We start from the raw sequence: 13741 nt of genomic DNA, 5'->3' as shown, positions 1-13741 counted from the left end.
CATGCAGTGATTTAGAAGCACGCAGGCTCTGTTTGTACACACACACTTTTTCGAGTCACAAGTCGTTTGACTTTTAATTTTCCCCTGAAACACATGGAAGGTATTGAACATTCAACAAATGGCATATGCTTAAACAATGTTTGCTATTTTTCCTGAGTAATTCTTTGTTATACAAAAAAAAAAAGAGTGGAAAACACCCTTCATAGTTTTCAAGAACTCAAGCTGAGTTCTACCTGCTGGTTTTGTCTAACCAAGCTTATTCAGTTAAGTGTTACAGAAAACAAATAAAGCCAACAAAGATTCACATTTGAGAAGCTGGGACCGGAGAGTATTTGGCTTTTTTTTCTCATGAAAATGACAGTGAATCAATTATTAGTAGTAATAATAAATTAGTAATAAATTAAGAGTTGCCAATTACTTTTCTTTCATTTGACAAATCTATAGATTTCAGTTCTAAACAAGAGCTGCCGACTGTTTGTCGACCTGTGGCTTAATAAAAAAAAAAGATTATCTCTGCTTCCTGGTTTTGCACATCTTCAGTTGTTCGTAAAAGAGAAGCCTGCCTCTGTGTACGTCTTTCAGAGTGTATTTGTAGTTCATGCATGTGTTTATGTATGATTTTTTTTTTTGCCTGTGTCTATGTGTGTGTGTTCATCCCTGACCAGAGTGCAGAGCATGTGCAGGAATGTTAATGTCTTCTTCCTTTGTTGTCCGTGCAGACAGCTGAGTGTGACTGTGCATATTCATGAGGCTGCTTTCCTGGAACACGTTAACTTTTACCAAGAAAAGAATGTAGATTAAAAAAAAAAAAAAGAAGTGTGATGAAGAAATTGAAAGGAAGCAAAATAGCAGATAGACAGACTCACAGTGTATATATAGAAAGAGCAAACGGGGGTAGAAAGTTGTATCAAAAAAAGAACATGAAGTAAGAGACAGAGGGAGTCCTGTTAACAGATCTCATTTCTCATATACACTTCAGTTCATTGATGTTTTGCAATTGCCAGAGGAACTGAGGTTGTTTTTTGTGTTAGTGGCTCTGGCAGTCAGCCAGTTCAAGGTGTTTTGTTCACTATATTCTCCATGCAAAGAGGTCATGCAGTCTCCTCGAAATCTGTTTTTGCCCATTTCTTAGATTTTTTTTTTATTATTATCAATGACAAATAGACTTCTTAAGAGTATTTCTGTCCTGATGAGTCTTTGGACGAAGAGAAGATGTTTGTCTTTACTGACAGGACTCAGTCGATTTACTGGTTTGTCAGTGGGATTTTTTTTTTTTTTTAAAAAGAGGCGATTGAACTGAAAGTGAATTGGAAAAATGTCTTTAAAACTCGTCTCTTTATTCAGCAGAAAACATAATCAAGGTTTTCTTCACCCTAACTACAACACAAATGTGTGTCTTATTTGGCTGCTGGGTGAATTAGACTTCTGCAGAATCAGCTGATATTGACACTTGTTCTTATCAGCAGAAAAGCTTTGTGCTGCTGATTGTAGGTTGTTTTTTTTTTGTAGCTGCCAATCTCTCCACCACTACCATGGGCTGTCAGTGTATCAGTCACCGGGTCACCGCTGTTTTCGTGACTCACTGTTTTCACCGCTGATAAGCAGCGAGATTATTCAGTTCATTTGAAATCATTTCCCCTGTGGCATTGTACAGTATGTGTGAGAAGAGATTAATACAATGGATGCTTAAGCAAGAGTGGTGTGCCATTAGCTGCTGTTTGTCTAATCCAGCATTGTGTTTCAAAGTGTGACTACACTGTGTGAGTTATTGCGGCTTGTGATGATAAAGGTGGACTGATATTTGTGGAAGTGCGTGTGATGTGGGTCTGTGTGTTATAAAAGATAAAGGGGAGATCCCTTTGAGTGAGCTCCTGTGTTGAGTGGCTTTATCTGTGTTGGGAAATGTGGAGAATGCGTTTGATGTTAAGAAGAGCAGGAGTGTGTGTGTGTGTATCTCTGTGTGTGTGTGTGAGAGAGAGAGAGACGGAGAGAAAGAAAGCTTGGACTGATGCAAGCTCACATCTTGATGTTCTTCACTTTTAGTTTCTAGTGCAGCCAACACTGCACTGATTACGAAATGTTTTGTTCTGAGATCTGTGAGAGTGAAACCCAGATTTCTCGCTGACGATACCTAGAAAGGCTGAAATTTAAAGCAAAGGTGTATTTGCAGGATAAAGAAGGGTGTCCTCGTGTTGCACTGGTAGCTGTACCTTATGACCAGTGCTGCTGTTGGCTGCTGAGCAGCTGTATTGCAGCAGCTGCAGGAAACGGTGCTTTGCCAAAGGGCATTTCCACAGTACTTGTTCTTGTCAGGTGTTCCATAAGTCTTCACATTCCTGATGGATGAAACATGCAGCAAAATTATTCGATACTGAAAGAGATATTCTTCCTACTATGCTGATGACTGTGTTACATACAATAGAATTTATTTTTAGGGAGTCACTCAGTGTGAAGAGCAGGGTGCCTCGGCGAGTGCTTCAAACAGACGACTCAGTTCATGTTTTTCCTGCTGAGGTGAGGTGTTCACAGGCAAAGCAGTGAATGCCTTCCAGCCTCAGGACGTGTCTTTGTAACTAATCATGACCTCTGACCTCCATAAGGAAGGCGGCACCAGAAAAAAAAAAAAAAAAAAAAGAATTTACCCACAGGGAGCAATAAAGTATCAGATGTTCACATAGATCAGCAGCTGATTCAAAGCATGACTGCTCCATGAAAAGAATTTGGTTTTCAGACAAGTTTAGTGTCAAGTTTCTGAAAGATTGAAAAATGATGCTTTACAAGAAACACTCTAACCTCACCTGTGTTATGATTAAAACTGGGATGATTAGGTCAATTTAGGTCCAGGAGATCACATGTCAGTCAGACACAGTGCTCTTTTCCTTGTCTGTCCAGTCCTGACAGGCATCACTGCTCATGCTACCCACTTCTTCTTCTATTTATTCCAAACAAACCAGAAGCAAAATGTATCACCGTTCTCCACACCAGCAGAATGTTCCCAGAACTGTATAACTGGATAGGCTGAATCACAGCTGTCACAAGTTTATGTAAACGCTTTTAATGTATCTGTCAAAGAGCCAGTGGATTGTGTTCTGCAGAATACAGCAGAAAATATGAGGGACAGGAAACAGAGGTGAGAATGTCAGTAAGGCCATGGGTTGGACTCTTAGCCGGGGCTTCTGTTGTCTGTGCCGCAGAAAGAGGACTCACTGTCATTTGTCAAACAGGACAGCACACCTGGTGTCTCCTCCGTGACAGACAGAGGTATGCACATTCATTCATTTTCATGCGTGTGTGGGTGTGTGTGTAATGACTGAGTTGTTCTTAAGTTTCCCACTTCAGGCGAATTGCAACACTGAGCGAAGCACAAGATGACAGGGACACATGGAATGTTTATGTAGTGTTTGTGAGTGTGTGACCTCTGTGTGAGTTGTGTAAATCTGAGAGGCGTTTAGCTGAAGCAGGACAGGATGTAATAGATTCTTGGATTCCTTTTTTTTTTTACAAGCTCACACAACATTCATAAATCTCTTTGAGAAGTAGATAAAGCAGCCAAATTTATAAACCTGTAATTTTATTGAAAGTGATATTGTTGCATGCGATCACCAGAATGTCCAACTTAAAGGTTGTCCAAGTGACCCTGAGTCAAAGGTGTCTGCTCACCTGTGAAAAGAAAATACACCCTTATACTTTGCATTTCTGGGTCTGTTTTATATTTCACACCCACTGTATGGGGGTTGTCAAAAAGTATCCTGGGAAATGTAGGAGAGAAGCGGGGAGAACACTTCGATGTTGAATATAACAGATGAGATCGAGGAGTGTAAATGAAAATCCGAGTGTGGATTTTTTTTCTTTACATGATGAAAACAAAAGAAATCATCCTTCCTTCAAAGAAGGCTCACATGAAGGCCTGGAGCCAAATATATACAAGAGTCAAGTGGATGATTTAGGTGCTGCTGGTGTCCTCACTTAACCCTCTGCAGACTCAAACACCAGCAAAATGTTGTCACTTAAGAGGGCCGTCCTCATCGTGCTATCTATGTAAGACACACACATACATATACATACACACTCACAGCAGAGGGTAGTTCTTAAAGTTGTCGACAGCCACACACACTGCCATTTACACTTGAACACTCAAGTGTGCACCAACAGAGCAACACCATAAATATAGAAATAGTTTGGCGACAGTTGTACGCAGGCGGGTCTATACACACACACGCACACACACTCACAAACCACAGTCTGGCCAGCTGCTTTGGGAAGACGAGAGGTTTTGAATGGGAGTGACAGCTGTGGATTCCTCAGGATGAAGGAGGGAGAGAGAGAGAGAGAGAGAGAGAGAGATGGGGTGAGCAAGAGAGGGAATGAGTGTGTGTGTCAGTGGGAGCCAGAACGACAAAGAAAGAGACAGACAAGTAGGAATGAAAAGAGGTGGGGTGTTTCAGAGAGGGAAGACTAATGATTTATTTTTCTTTTTTCCTCAACCAGATTTAGATACTTGATTCTTTTCATGCAATAGAGTGCAGTGAACTTAATTAAACTGAAAGAAAAGGAGGGATTAGAGACTTAATGAAAGAGAGGAAGACTGTGTCATCACAAAGTTTTTAACATGAAGCCAGGACTTAGGCTCTCACACCACAATGATACTCTTTTCAGTAATTTCCTTACTGTCTTTGTCGACAAAAAAAAAGAAACACATTGACAAAATTATTATTTCCCTGAATTATTTCCCATATTCAGCGTAACACACACACACACACACACAAACATACAGTTCAGCTCTTACTCAGCTGGTACAAAGAGAGACAGAGACAGAGAGCTTCCAGGGTATGTGAGCATGTGATCCTAACTGTCAGTACCAGACTATTCATAGAAATCCTGTGTTGCACAAGGCTCATTTTGCAACTCTGTAGATTTTTGTAGCGTATGCAGCTTCACCTCCTGCACCTTGTACTCTGTTTGAGTAATAATCACTGCTATTACTAATAAATTTATATACTGAACACTGATTGTTATAAACAACAGCGAAAGACATATAGCTACTGTGGCTTTCAAAATAGTGACTCTATAAATATCTGGTAGGTACTTCTCTGGGAAAAAACTCTGGTTACAGGAACTGATGAGTTTTATGATTCCAAATCGCTAGATTTAACAAAGGAACAAAAAGGAAGAACTGGGTATTGTGATGAAGTGTAACTCTGACCATGGTTGACCAGACGAAAAAAAAAAAAAAAACACACACACACACACACACACAGCATCACTTTCAGAAACTCAGATGTCATCAGACAGAAAGTCCAGGGAGAGAGATGTCACATTGCTGCAGCCAGGCTTTGTGGCAGGTAGGTCAGGTCTGCAGAAACACCACACCACTACACTTCCTCAAAACTAAAGTAAGCACATGTAGCATTGCAAAAGCAAAAACAGTCTGTTGAAATGAGCCATGCTGGGAAACAGTTTCTAATAGTTTTTTTTTCCTTATAGGCTATTAGGCAGTGATTGCAACTGAAATTAACTGTATGGCTGGGAACAAAACTGGAAACGCCTCACATCATCATGTAATAGAAACTTTAAAGGAATATTTTTGATATTTTAGGAAATACTTCTTGTTGTCTTTCTTTCCAAGAGTTAGATGAGACAATCAACACCACTCTCATGTCTGTATGTTTGTCTGGTACACATGAAGCTTCTGTCAGGACATGGTTAGCTTAGCTAATGGGGGAATAACCAGCCTGGTTCTAAACATCAGTTAAAGTAAAGAACAAGTTGTGGGTTTATGTGGCTAGTGCTCTGTTAGTCTGTGCTGGTTACCTCATAAACTCATGGTGACAACGAAACTCCAGGAAATCCCTGCTATCACTCTAGAAACAACTTTTTGTTTCACACAGTTTTTTGTTCTGGTTAAACCTATGAAACGTGTCAATAAGTGGTACTAGTAGGTGGAACTTTTGAAATTTTTGAAACTGTATGTAAAGCTGTTTCCTCTTGCTTCCAGTCTTTATGCTAAGCTAAGCTAAGCTAACCATCTCCTGGCTCCAGCTTCATATTTTGCCTGCAGATATAAGAGTGGTACCTGACTCCTGGCAAGAAATGCAAATAAGTCTCTTTGTCAAAATGTGAAAAAGAAAACAGCTCCCATTTCAATGCTCTTGATCTCCCTACACTGCCAGTTTTTTTTTTTCTTACAAACAAAATGCTTAAGTTCCTCCACATTTGTCAAAGTTAAGTTTCATTCAAACCCATTTAGTCCCACAAACAACTGAAATAGATAAAACACAATTTAACTGGATTGTCAATAGTTTACCTAGTAATTTTCCATGTTCCTGTAATGGGTGTGTTTGTGAGCAAGTGTGTGTTCAGCACATTAGTGTGTTGCCTTCAGGGCCACTGTTAGTCATTAATCTGAGTCGTTAATGGATGTCATAGCACTCAGCCATACATTGAGAGGAATGGGGACAGTGATTTGAGAGTGTGACTGTGTGTGAGAGGGAGCGAGGTGGAGAGAAGCCATGCATGTTTTAGTTTTACTCTCTCACTACGGTGTTCCAATGGGGAAACTTTACTGCCATAGGGCTCAAGGGCACTGCGGCAGCAGCATCACAACAACAGCAGGGGGAGGAGAGGGGAGGAAATGGGAGTCTAAATTGAGCTCTTAAACAGGAAGCCACCCCGGTTCTCTCATTGTTGTGTTTTTATAGACTCAACTTCCTGCTGGCCCGACCGCCCCCATTGCCAGGGTTACGATCCCTGTTGTTTATGGGATGGACTGTAAAGATCCCACAGTGACAAGAGCTGACGGTCATCTCTGGCCGAAGTGTGGAACTTAAAAAAAAAAAATTGGAGTCTAACACAAGTTGAACAGAAGCAACAGGGTCCTTGTGTAAACGCTTGTGATGATTTAAAATGCCTCCTACAGTATTATTTGAGGTCTTATGTATAGTCACTCATTTAATTTCTTTTAATCTGTTTTTCCTTAGCCTGTATATTCATATTTTCAGGCTGATTTTGACCTCTCTTTCTGGCTGCAATGTAGTTCTTGGCATCATTTAAAGGGAGTAAAAAAACTCTTTAAAAAAGTCTTTTCTGTCTGGAGCGTACAGATACCATGCAAAATGACCTTTTGCTCCAAAGCAAGGTGCTGCTGTTGAGTGAGTGAAATGATGAAATCAACAGTTTGGCTTTGCACGCTGTCAACAAATAGAGGCAGAGATAGCGAGAGGAAGGGAGGAGAAGAAAGAGAAGGAGTTAAAGAAAAGAGGATGTGGCCGACAGTAAAAGATGACTGGAGGGGAGTGGAGCTCTCTGTCTAATTATAGATCCTGCTGTTAGCTGGCTGATGCAGAAGTGCTACTGGGGTTTTCACATAGCCGGATATTTACAAGACAAACACGGGTATGTTCCTTTGACTTTATTCATTGTTTGCTCCTTGTGCCTGCGTGTTCATGAGCAGTTTGTTGTTTCCGTGGTTCGTCATCTGTATTAATCTGTTGTATCAAACTCCTCGAATCTTACTGTGCACTGGAAGCCTGCTGTGGTCTGAGCTTGCAAGCGTGACAAACTGTGATGATCGAGCCTCGTCAGCTCAGTGTGGAGCTAAGAGAGAGAGAGAGAGAGAGAGAGAGAGAGAGAGAGAGAGAGGCAGAAAGAGGCGCACACACAGAGGTTTTCTTTCTTGTTAATTAATTCTCCTTTGCCTATCTCACTTGTTCAGTGATACTCCTCTTGTGCCACTATTACTCGTACACTTGTTTAAACAACAGCAACACAACGCAAGACATATACTGTGTGTGTGTGTGTGTGTGTGTGTGCGCGCGCATGTGAGTGTGAGAGCTTGCTGACCTAACAGACAGCGGTCCTTCATGTTTATGGAAACTCAGCGAGGACTTAGGAAACTGGACCCACACTGCATTATACATCAACCTTCCTCTGTTACTGTCACACACACAAACACACACATACACACACATACACTAACTGTCCTCTCTGTCTCACATGCATGTACACACACACACTCACACATGCACCCACATACATGCAGATGTGCAACATCTGAAATACTCTTACCCTTTCTCTCACGCACATTGTTTGTCATAATAACCGACGATGACTTATAATGCACCTTGAATGTGTAGGAGAACATCCACTGTGGGAGCGGCTGCAGGACACTGACATTGGTCTGTATGTTACTGCCCAGTAACTGTGTCTGTTTTCGGATCGCTGCTATATTGGGTTTGTTTAGCTTCCTGCAGGTTTGTTCCTTTGGGAAAGCAGCTGTATATCTAAATTGTTAATATGGTGTTGTTAGCTTGTAATATGTGGTCTATCTCCGGTTGAGTGAGGTAACACCACAGTTAAAACATTTGGAAATGAAACTAAATGAACAACAGTCACAAATCATAGTGTTAAGATTGGCTCACGTTACCCAAACACATGTTTCAGGGAGGTCATGTCTGTACCTCTGTATTAATCCTGTTCCAGGTGAAGTCTCTGTAAATGTTATTTTTGTGTGCCTTTTCCTCAAATCTCTGTACATCTCCCATCAATTATATTAGAGGAAGGTTTAAAATGCACTTTCAGCATAAAGTCCAGGTTTTTGGTTTTCTAAATAGGGAAGTGAGGAATAGTAAAATTTCGACAGTGTCCAACTGTATATTTAGTATTCTCAATGTGGTAGCATATTGGATCTAAAGTTCTGCTGTGCCTTTATTGCAATAGTTAGTGCTGAAACGATTCATTAATCAACTGATCAAGGTTAAGTCAAGAAAAAGAATCTTGAAAACATCACACAAAGTGATAAAGATAGAGATAAAAACAGTTACAAGCTTCACTGGAAATGAGGTTTTGCTTCAATGACAAATATATAAGTAAAACCTCAATATCAGTGCTCTGGTTTGCCAGATAAATATCTGACCAGAAAATGAAAACTTATTTTCTAAAACCCATTTGTGACCCAAGGGGGCTGACCATTTCATACTCAGCCTCATAACCCCTGGTGCAGTGTGTTATTTATTTATTTTATTAGCAAATTATCAGGCATCTCCACTTGCTAAAAATAAGCCAGACTAGATTCTGTGGCTTTGACCCTGTGTTTATTTGCGTTAGATGAAATGGGAGCAGTTTTCTTTGGCAAAGAACTGGAAAGACGTGCTACAAACTTGGATCAGTAATTTTTTTGGAACACATACTCATGTGTGTACACACAAATACCCACGCACACACACACACACACACTTGTACTTATATCTTTGTGGGGACACTCACTGACATAATGCATTTCCTGGCCCCTTACTTTAACCTTAACCATCCAAACTAAACACCTAACCTTAACCAAAACCCAACTCTAACCTTAACCCTCAAACAGCCCTTTAAAGTTGTGAGAACAGACCAAAATGTCCCCACTTTCCCAAAATGTCCTCACGCGTTAAGGCTTATGCTCAAATTGGTCCTCACAAAGATAGATCTACAAGTAGACACAGACACACACACACACACACGTCGTAATTTGTAAAGTGTTCCAAGTATGTACAATCATTTTTGAGTTGACACTACTAGGAAACGTATCAGACGTGGATCTTTTTATTACATAATGCAAAGAGGGAGCTAAGAACTAACCATCTTGATTAACAGCCTCACAGATAGCCTGGGGCAATGACATCTTCATTAACTGAAAGTAGTAGCTGTTGCCTCTAAAAGGTGTAGTGTGATTTAGACACACTCATGCACACAGTACAGTCAAAACAGAAGAACGCAGTGTAGCTATATTTGGACGTGTAACAAGACACAAAGTGGTGGTGTCTGCTCCGTCGGTTGTTGACTTTGTACAGCTGGAGTATCTATCACTGGTGGCACTGTGCTGGCTGTCAGCTCTCCTACAGTGTGCAGGGAGTGACTAGATTTATCTGCAGATTGTTAAAGGCTGCTGACCAACTCGCCTTAGTTGTCTTTAGACTTTCTTCTCTTTGTTTTTAAGCTGATGTGTCTATTTTTTTTCTTCTGTTTCCTTTTCATCTTTATGTTTTCCTGTTTTTATTGCCCCTGTTCTCCCCCACTGCGTGGCTTTTTGTCTCCTTGTCTTTCGCTCTGTCAACATCTGTTCACTCCATGAGAGGGTATGGAGGGAGTGAGGGATAGAGGGAAATAGAAAGAGAGAGAGAGAGGGAGGGAGGGAGGGAGAAAGAGAGAGAGAGACCTTTGTATATGCTTGTCTTACCTGTAGAACCAGTCCTGACTAAGCAGCACACATTTTCAAAATAAAAAGAGTAGAAAGGGGAGGAATTAGTTGGAAGGGATTAACCAAATGCCAGGTCGTGGGATGGACCTCTCTCTCTCTCTCTCTCTCTCTCTCTGTCACACAGTCACACACATGTACACACACATGTACATGCACAAAATATTTCATTTCATTTTGTAAGTACAACTGTTCCTAATCTACCTAATCGTTCAGATAAATCAGCACATTCCCAGCGGTCTCTGAAACCAGTCAGGCTGTATCATACCCTGTTGTGTCGTTGGTGATTTCCATAATGACACACTGACATGCCCACATAGAGTCGCACACGCACACACACAAAAGTAAACCTATCAGGTTAGTTTTACTGTTCAGTGTTTCAAGAGGAACTCACTGCACAGTGTGTTATTTATTCTGTGCCACCATTAGATCCAACTAAAAATAGATGTTGAACCCTGAGGACTTCAGCACTGGTTGATTTGGCTACACCTGTGCTTACAGCTGGTTTAATAGGATTTCACAAGTCTCAGAAGTTACTTCTCAGTCAGTCAGATACAACAGAACAAGAGCAACTGCTGTACAGTCTCTCTATTAAACTGTGGCCTGAGGTGTGGGCATCACTTTGTCTCAGTAAAGAAGACTGTAGAAGACGGACCACAATGTCATCCAACTGTAATACTGTCACACTTAACGCATGTTGTCTTCTGCATTGTCCATCACATCCTTTCACATTAATCCCTTGTTCATGATACATAATTTGGCAGACTCAGCTAACAGTGAGAGGCAGTTACAAAATGCAAATACGTCGATCGGCTGTTGCTGAAAATTACCTTCCACAAATAGTATCACAAATTGATTCGATATAATGCAAATCTTGAAAAGGAGAATAAATTCTGCGACTCCTTTAAAGACCGACATGTTGTCTGTGTGACTGCATGTCCCACAATTCCTACCACGTCTTGACCCACTTCCACCAAAAACATCTTTCACGAGAATCCAAAAAATAGTACTTGTCTCAGTTGTTGAGCAAAAGTTGAAAAAGTTTGAAACTTCTCAGTCGCAATACATTTTGTTTGAAGTACGTTGACGTGCTGCTTCTTCTGAACAGTAGCAGGGAGATCAGGTAAATCCAAGTCACTTCAGCACTGGTGAAGTCTAAACATCACGTTCGTGTTCGGATTTGTTATTTGACTTTCCTTTTGGATTTCTCAAGGCGAACATATTTCCTCATGCTCTCACACGGACCTGTTGCTTAAATGTACAGTATGTGTACATGTGTGTGCGTGCTTTGTGTGTTATTCTACTACATGACTTCCCAGCTCTGTTTGCACACAAAAAAAACTGTACTATTTAAATTAAATCAACACACGATCACAACCACAGGATCAAGATTTGTTATCCCTCTCTGAGTTCTACACACCGACGTAATGAACTGTAACACAATACCACTTTTCCAGAGAACTAAAAACATTAGAGTCTCACTTTACTTGGAGAGACCCAGGAGAGAAAGACTGTGGAGAGACTGCAGTAAATGTGGTTGCAGAGGTCCAGAGACTTAACCACTACACAGTCTCTAGACTTAAAGTCACACTGGCTACATAGGAACTGTGTTATTATCAGATACTTTATAATTGCATATCCTCTCACTGGGCAGCAGGGTGGCCAAGTGGTCAAAGAAATTATTCCTCAACTGAAGGACTGAGGTCCATGGACTGCTGAGGTGTCAACACTCACAGTAATTTGTGAAAACTCTAGATACAACAAAGCTATAATGTATGTTCTGGTGTTAATCTACACCTGAAGTCAATTTTGAAAATGCTGACGCGTCGCAATTCACAGTTGTAATGTGGACCATGTCCTTAAGTATATATTTTTAAGAATATCGCTAAATATGAATTAATGGCTTGTCTTTTCTGGTGTTGACTGACCCTCTCATTCCTGCTTGTGACCTTTACATACTGAGAAACAGATTCTTTAGAGATGTGAGCCGTGAGCTAAACTGGGAAATGTCTTTCATAAAGTGGTCACTGGGTGTACAGGCAAAAAGTCAGACAGTGAAAAGTCAATAAAAGCCACTTTACAGTGTTGTCCAGTAAGATTCAGTTCATTCAGTCTGATTATATCACGCCTAACATTTTACACCCTCCCTGTCATTCTCTCTCTTTATCTTTGGTGTTACTCTTAATCCCTTTACTTGCATCTTTTCATTTCACTTTACGAACAACTGGAAACTGGACGTGACATCATTGGGATACTCTGCGTGTGTGTGTGTGTGGTTTTCCCTGTAGAAACAAAAGGCCCTGTGTAGGTAAATGCTGGATCAGTGTGTGTTTTGCTATTTATAACCCATGAGAGGCAGGGAAAGAGAGAGACACTGGTGTTCCCGACTGTGACTGTGTGTATGTGTGTGTGTGTGTGTGTGTGTGTGTGTGTGTGTGTGTGTGTGTGTGTGTATACTGTAGCAGCCTTTGTTTCCTTGTATAAGCATGTTCTCCTCTCCTTTTCCTCAGAATAATAGCCTTGTTATTCTTTGCTGTCATTACCAAGAATATGTGTGCGTAGCTGTGTGTGTGTGTGTGTGTGTGTGTGTTTACCAAGGGATTTCTCTTATTCCAGCAATGGTCGGCATTCAGACTGTCCCTCTGCATTTGTACCTCCTAATATGGAGGAGGAGTACTGACACTCCACACACACACACACACACACACACACACACACACACACACACACACACACACACACACACACACACACACACACACACACAGTCATGTCACATGAACCCAAACATCTGCCTGAAGAGACAATATCTACAGCATCTATTCTATTCTATCAATTTCCAGTGTTGTGGTTGGCATCAGGCCAAAGGTCTGAGTGACATTTACTTCACACTCTGCAGCCTGACATCTGAGCAGCACACTCAACAGCATGCAGGTGATGTCACACCAAGTTATTTCAAGGCTTGCTTTGTGTGTGTGCGTGTGTGTGGTTGTGTGTGTGTGTGTGTGTTCAAATTTTGGGTTTAAGCATCAAGGCAGGTTTGTGCAATAGGTGTTTGCTCAAGCTTGTCTTGTGTGTGCAGCTGTGTGTGAGAGTGTAGCATGTGAATGTGTGTAAATGTCTTTACAGTGTGGCTGAATGTTTAAAGTTGTGTGTGTGTGTGTGTGCAAGTTTATTCAAATGTATGAATGAATGTACATCTGCAGGTGAATGTGTTGCTTACTACATTATTATCCACATGTGTGTTTATTTTGTGAATGTCTGTATGTGTTTACAGCTGTGTTTCTGTGTGAGTCAGTGTGCATTTTTGTGTGAATATGCAAGGGCATGTGTGTGTGTGTGTGTGTGCGCGCACAAATATGTGTGTATGTGTCTCATAGACAGAAACCACCCCCAGCCTTTTCCCAAGCTGTTCTCTTCCTGGATCCTGTTTTTAGTGCCGGATGAGGCAATCTTTCCCATTGACTCAGCCATGCAATGCAAATAGCCCCCAAAAAGCATGCAAAGAGCATG

General features: G+C 41.0%; 1 protein-coding gene across 6 annotated transcripts in view; it reads left to right on the top strand.

Moving 5' to 3' along the window:
* The window catches only part of hdac7a (histone deacetylase 7a), a 57138-nt gene that overhangs the window by 20901 nt on the left and 22496 nt on the right, over positions 1 to 13741 (top strand). Inside the window, exon 1 of one of the 6 annotated variants that reach the window (XM_041050920.1) lies at positions 1597 to 5342. The exons of 4 other annotated variants lie outside the window; for them this stretch is intronic. In XM_041050920.1, the coding sequence (XP_040906854.1) occupies positions 5279 to 5342 (64 nt within the window). In that variant the 5' untranslated portion in view covers positions 1597 to 5278. Of the gene's footprint in view, positions 1 to 1596; positions 5343 to 7186; positions 7393 to 13741 lie in introns of those variants that run through there. One more of the 6 variants, XM_041050933.1, reaches the window with a different exon arrangement.

The sequence above is a fragment of the Toxotes jaculatrix genome, chromosome 2 (assembly GCF_017976425.1).
Source record: "Toxotes jaculatrix isolate fToxJac2 chromosome 2, fToxJac2.pri, whole genome shotgun sequence".
In the NCBI taxonomy this organism is placed as follows: domain Eukaryota; kingdom Metazoa; phylum Chordata; class Actinopteri; family Toxotidae; genus Toxotes; species Toxotes jaculatrix.
The sequence above is the reverse complement of the archived record's forward strand: the minus strand, read 5'-3'. Positions and strand labels throughout refer to the sequence as shown.